Source organism: Centroberyx affinis, unplaced genomic scaffold (genome assembly GCF_046629955.1).
Source record: "Centroberyx affinis isolate AG114_WGS23_722 - 3 ecotype Tasmania unplaced genomic scaffold, CSIRO-AGI_Caff_v1 ptg001854l_1, whole genome shotgun sequence".
Classification (NCBI taxonomy): domain Eukaryota; kingdom Metazoa; phylum Chordata; class Actinopteri; order Beryciformes; family Berycidae; genus Centroberyx; species Centroberyx affinis.
In genome coordinates, this window is record NW_027280233.1 from 19,415 (window position 1) to 25,758 (window position 6,344).

Here is a 6,344-nt window from a genome sequence, read left to right on the forward strand (position 1 = left end):
CTTCTGCTTCAGTATATCAGAACCCTCCTGCTGACTTTTTGTTTCCTCCTCCCCTTCAGAATTAACTTCCTTCTCTACTCCCTCCATTTCAGGTTCATCGTGGTCTTGTGTACCATGTATATTATGGTCTGTCTCGACCTCAGTAAACTCCTCAGACTCTTCATGTTGTGGCATATCTGATACCTCAGTCTGTGACACTTCCACTGAACTCTCCTCCACTAGCTCTTTCTCCCCAATCTCAGTTCCCCCTTCAACCTCTGGCACATCTTCAAAGCTAATCTCAACCAGAGATTCCTCCTTCGGTGCATCATGACTGTCTAACCCATCCTCCATCTGAGGCGTTTGTTCAGCGGATAAAATGTCATGTGTTTCCCCAGAACAAGGCCTGGATTCTGTTCCTTCCTCCTCCACGGTTTCCTCTGCCTGATCTTCCATTTCTTGCAGATTACCTTCAGGGGGTTCAGTTTGAGACAGTGATGACTGTTCAATTGTTTCTTCCATCTGGGGTATTGAGCTTTCCCGTTCAGCGGTATGTGAATCACAGGGTTCATCATCATCCATGGCCCCTTCTACCGCTTCCTCTGTCCTTTCAAGTTCCTCAGCACACACATTCACATCTGCTAGCCCAGAATATGGAAGCTCTGCCACTGGTTCTTCAAGTTCAGCACTTTGTTCTTCTCCAGCTGAATCTCTAATCTCCTCATCTCCAGCTTTTGTCTCTTGTTGCTGAAACGTTTGACCTTGTTTATCTTCTGTCGTTCCCAACTCTTCGGTACACACATCTACATTTGTACTCCCACTGAATGATGATAAGTCAGTGGGCTCTAATTCAGACTGACATACATCTTTGTCTAGAGCAGATCTGCTCTCATTTTCATTAGCTTCCCTGTCGACTTGATCAGATGCAGTTATTGTTTGGTCTTTTTCCTCTTCTGTCCCGCTCTGTTCATCTGACCTTACATCTGTAATGGGGAGCCTGTCGTCTGATTCGTCTTGTGAGAGCTCTATCTCCATTGAAGTAACATCGTTGTCTGTGATGTTGTCCTTTTCTTCTTCTCCTTCATTTTCAGTTACTTGAACCTCTTCAGAGACATTAGGGTTTGCGGCGGAGGGAGATGAGGCCTCTACTGGATGACTGGATTCATCTTCAGTCTGGGATTCAGATGACTTTTCTCTAAAACGTTACATGAGTCAAAATACAAGACTGAAGGTGAGAAATGTTCAATATGAGAAGAAGAAAGCACTCAAACATTTCAAAACTGTATGTGATAAACTTTGATGCTTCTTTAAACTACTTCACATGGAACAATGTCGTTAAATGTCTCCCTGGGTTCATCCTAGACTCGTGACGTCCTTGCTCCAGTTAAAGGCCTCTTATCCTCCAGTCCTGTCCTTTGCTGCTCACCCTCATTATCACACTAACAACCTGTCAGTGCTTTAATTTCCTGCATGATTAATGGCAAGATTGTATGTTTGTTTATCTCATCGCTGATATTTAAACGATTTTCTGCTCCATTTTCCATATCAGCAGATACCAAAAACAAATGTCTACAGAATACCTAATGTAAAGTTACTCTAAGTATAAACCTATATGTAATAATCATGAAAACGAAACAGAAAATTTGACACATTTTATTTTCATCTCTTCTTTCTTTTTCACTTTCCTCTGCCCTTTCCCTCAACTTCATCCTCTCCCTCTCCTCTGCTGCTGATGGTGCATAAGGTGAGACTCACTCAGAACTGGTCACCTCTGTTGCAGCTTCTTTTGCTGGACTGGCCTGTTTGAAAAAAGAATTAAAAATAGAATAGGCTATATAGGTTGATTAGGACCCACACATAATCAGTCTGAAATATGACATAAAACCAATTACTTAATGAGGGATTAGCCTATGTTGTAGTTTACATGTAAAACTAGCCTTAAATGCATGGTTGTTGTAGAATCTGTCTTCCAGTCTGGCAGCCCACTCAGCAGGGTCCATGCCACTCTCTACAAGCAAAACAAAAACAAAAACAAAAACTAGACAGTAGCCTAAATCCTTAATGCAGTGACTCAATTACTGGTGCACCACACACGTTTAAATTACCTTCTCTCTGTTTGAGAAGGACATTAAAGTACAGTGCAGCATAGATAGGGATGTTTTCAGGCTGGTCTCTCAGGACTTCTCTGGCCAGCCCCTCCAGGATGGAGCCAAATCCACACGGGACCCGCAGGTGAGTGTTGGAGAAAGGCACTGACATCTTGCCCTGGTTAGACTGGGTGAATCGGCGGTAATTGCTGCGGTGATAGTGATCTGGCAAAGATAATTCTTGATTTTTTAAATTTACTTTATTCTTAATTAATGTGCAGCGTCTTGGAAGTGCGTTATAAGTGTTTGCTAGCTAGCTAACATTGGAGACTAGTTAAAACACTTAACGAATTTAGCAAACACTTCAATTCTAAAAGCACAATGTAGTTGTAATGCGACGGGTTATATTCAAATATTTATCATGATTAAAATGGCATAACGTTAATTCCAAACTGAGCTACAGTCTACCACACGAAACAACTTGCATTTCGTACGTACGTACCTTTACTTTTTATTTGTTTTTACAAAAGCAGTCTCTCATCAGCAACATGAGAGTTTTGTTGATACACTTGTTTCTATGCAACGGGTCTAACTACGGACGCTGACAAGGCTCATGCGCAAAAAGGCGGAAGGAAAAACTCACACCTGGAAATAACTCTTTATTTGGCAAAGTCAAGAAGAAGAAAAAAAGGTTCAAGACGTTATAAGAACGTCAAACATTACACAACACAGCGTTTTTAAAGACACAAACCATGTAATAGCAAAACTATAACACCTATACAGTTACAATCTTCTCTCTCTCCCCTTCCAGTACCATCAGTTAGGCATATGTGATGACTGCATACTCTGAGTTGGTGCTCATCTTGCGGCTGACCTCTCTGGGCTGGTGGACATGCAGCCGGTCAGCTGAACGTGAGGCCTGCAGGTGAGACCTTGGAGCAGAGCTGAGGCTTGATTCATCTCTCCACCGCTGGAGGGGGAACAGGAGAAAGTGTCATACAGAAGGTAGAGTATAGCCATGTACTTGCTTAGTCCTTGAGGCTGCAACCAACTGATAGCCTAACTAAACTGTAACAGACATCTGGCATTTGTGTGTGGAGAGCCGGATCTAAAGCATGACTCGCTGTGAGGATTTTCTCATGGAACAGAGGAGAATAGGCTGCCCTTTCATCTTGGGACTCAATAAGATGAAAGTGATAAACGGATAAATGAGCCGTGGTGAATTTACAGCCTCGTCTCTCACCTCTCTTTGTTCTCCGGGAGTCAAGTAGCAGATCTGGGTGAGCTCTGGTGTGCTGGCACCTCGGACAGTGATCATGATGTCAGCGTATGGAACCTCAGTGTCACTCTGGTTATCTGGGTCACAGGAGTAAAGGATGTGATCATCAGGCTTTGTAGAGTCAGTCAGTGATACTCACTAAATAAATACGTGTGGTGACACTGTTTATCCAGTGAAGACTATCTTACCTGGTGTGGGAATCCTCACTATCACTCTTTCACCTAATGACCGTGGGGAATATCAAGCGTATGAATGGCATGACATGACATATTTGGAGTCTAAATTCATTGCATTGCTTACAAAATCATTTTGGCACTGTAAAATATTTACCCTTAGCTGGTGAGTAGACAGCATGAGAGGTTACTGGTGACCTGAAAGGGTGATGGATGAAGAAATTATCCAATTAAGAATTTTACATAAACACATAGATATTTGCAGGTGTTTGAATACTGATTTCCGCAAGGATTCATTCATATTTTTTCACTCACCCTGAGATGGAAACAAAAGACTCCCCTGAAATGCACATGGCATGATTATGATCATTACATGATGATACACAGACTATATTGTCTCTATTTTCTTATTCTGAAATTGGAATTGACTTTATAAGTGTGTGTTTACATGTTATAATATACTGTGTAATCACCTTTACCATTCCAGTTCTGTCTTTTCCGGTTCATACATAGGTAAACGGCCAATGCTGCGAGCACCATGGCCACAGCTACAGTAACTGTTGCCAACACCTTGATTCCAGTAATATCCCCTGTTACCACGGCAATAACAGCGTTAACATTGATTGAAAGGTTAACTCTAACTATAGCTTTCAATCTGCTACTGTATATATACTGTACATATTCATACATTGTCTACATAATAGTAATTTCATTTTCTGAACTTTTCTTAAGTGTCATCTCACCTTCTCCTGGATCTTCTGGTTGAGCAGGATGAGATACTGAGAAATGTAGAACGCAATAGGTCAGACATTTGTATACATTGTGTTTTGTACATAGGACTTGTGTTAATACTCACCAATTGCAGTTTCAGTCTTAGGGGCAACTGTCCGGTCTGGGCCACTTGGTTGATCTGGAAAAACAGTTCTCATACAGATTAACTCATCAGATCTACTTCTGACTGTGTATCATCATTTTTACTTCCATCTTCAGGAATTGTCAGAGATAAGAGATAAAGCATACAATAGGTTTCATGTCATAATGTCTCTCTACCTTGAAAATATAGCGACACAATACGCTCTGTTTTTTGCATGAGTTGTGGGTGATCTCTATCTTCTGTGTAGCAAGAGTAGTTGTACTTCAGATCTTCCATGGACACATTTGATAGATGAAAAGACACTGTGCAAAGGCTGCTTAGGGTGATGCTGCCGAGACAGCCGGAGTTGTCTGACGATTTGCTCCAACAGCCACGGACAAATCCAGTGGAGCAATTGTAGGTGCAGTTTAATGTGAGAGAATCCCCTAATGCTACAGTTAAGATGTCAAAGGGCCTCTCCGTATCCACACAGGTCACCGAATCTGCAATGAGAGGAATTCATGCTTACTTTACAGAATATAATACATGTGCATGTCAAGACTCTATTGCTAAAGTCCATATAGACAAGAGTATGTATACTTTACCTTGGGTCACCCAAAGAAGGAGTAGTGTAAAGTGGATTGAGAGTATCATCGTTGCTCACAGTTTTTCTGATTCCTGCTCTTTAAATCATGCAGTCATATATCTTTTGCTAATGTGTTTTGGTTCCTCTTGCACCTGCACTGATAGATACTGAAATACCAACATATTATGTATCCAGGCTTGGTTGGGGTTACAGGAAGTGGTGTTCAACAGGATGCAGTCTTGGGTAAAGAAGAGTTCATAACTTTCCATACATTGCACCTGATTTCTTGCAAAGGAAAGGTCTGTTGGAAATGTGAAGAAAAAAACATTTCTTGAATACAAAATGATACACCAACTTATTTTTCCAAAATAATTGAATTCTACTTATGCTTTGTACTGCAAAGAATGCATTTGCACCTGGCTTGATACAAAGAGATAGATGGTAGTGCAGTTTGCACGTGCATAGGTGCAGATGCACCCATGCACCTCACCCACTGCTGGAGGAGAGAAACACAGGAAGCATACTACATTCATTTGCCACCACAGTAGAATAATTTATCTTTCGCTATGCACAATCTTTGAAGAAAAAAATGTCTTGTGTGATAAAGCATTCAACATTCGCCTCAGGTTCAATTTGTTTTATTCTGCAAAGCCATTTGGTGTTTGGTCTCTATTCCATTATTTTTTTTCTCTTTCTAACCTCAAAATGAATTACACAGGTAACATAAATAATTAAACTGATCCATCAACAGAGAGAATATCTAGGTTAGCTTTAGCACATGCTCATGCATTATGAAAGTGCAAGGTACACTTACAGGAGAACTCCATTGCGTGCCATTATCAGCTGGAGCAGTCACCTGAGAATCAGATTTCATGCTCATGTTTCACTTTCAGTGACTGAGGGCCTCTCACTTTCATCCCTCGCACCAAACAATCTCACAGGCTCAGACTGAACACATGAAAATATACAAACAACTAGATCAATGTGGAGTTGGTTAGAAATTCTGTAATAATGTGCTCATGGAAAGTAATACATCTGTTCTGTTTTTCAGCCTCATGGATTTGTCTGCTGCTGACACAATCTGCCCTCACAGCAGGTAAGGGCAGTTACCTAGTTCAAGTAATGTAGATTTTTATAATTACATAAGAATCATGGAAGGAAAACAATTTGTAATTTAAAAAGAAACCAAAAACTAAATCCTCCGTGACAACATATTACAGTCAAAGATATTGATTCATGATAGATTTTTACATTCTGCCTGACATTTATTTATGTATGTAAGAATCATTTGAAGGGAGTGCAGACCTCCCCCTCAGTGAAGACGATGACCTTGGTCAGTGTCCAGAGGGAACGTACTTCTCCCACCAGCTTTGTTTGGAGTGTCCCT

The 6,344-nt window shown here is 41.0% G+C and overlaps 1 protein-coding gene across 1 annotated transcript; it reads right to left on the reverse strand.

Annotated features, from left to right (window-relative positions):
* Nucleotides 1-2,612: 2,612 nt before the first annotated feature.
* LOC139653010 (uncharacterized) lies at nucleotides 2,613-5,127 on the reverse strand. The gene is made up of 10 exons (XM_071529953.1): nucleotides 4,977-5,127; nucleotides 4,569-4,874; nucleotides 4,375-4,428; nucleotides 4,262-4,297; nucleotides 3,992-4,108; nucleotides 3,834-3,858; nucleotides 3,676-3,716; nucleotides 3,534-3,566; nucleotides 3,310-3,422; nucleotides 2,613-3,036 (listed from the first exon to the last, which is right to left on the reverse strand). Exons 1-10 carry the CDS (start codon nucleotides 5,023-5,025, stop codon nucleotides 2,887-2,889), a joined length of 924 nt encoding a protein of 307 aa, XP_071386054.1. The 5' UTR covers nucleotides 5,026-5,127; the 3' UTR covers nucleotides 2,613-2,886.
* Between the last annotated feature and the right edge of the window lie 1,217 nt (nucleotides 5,128-6,344).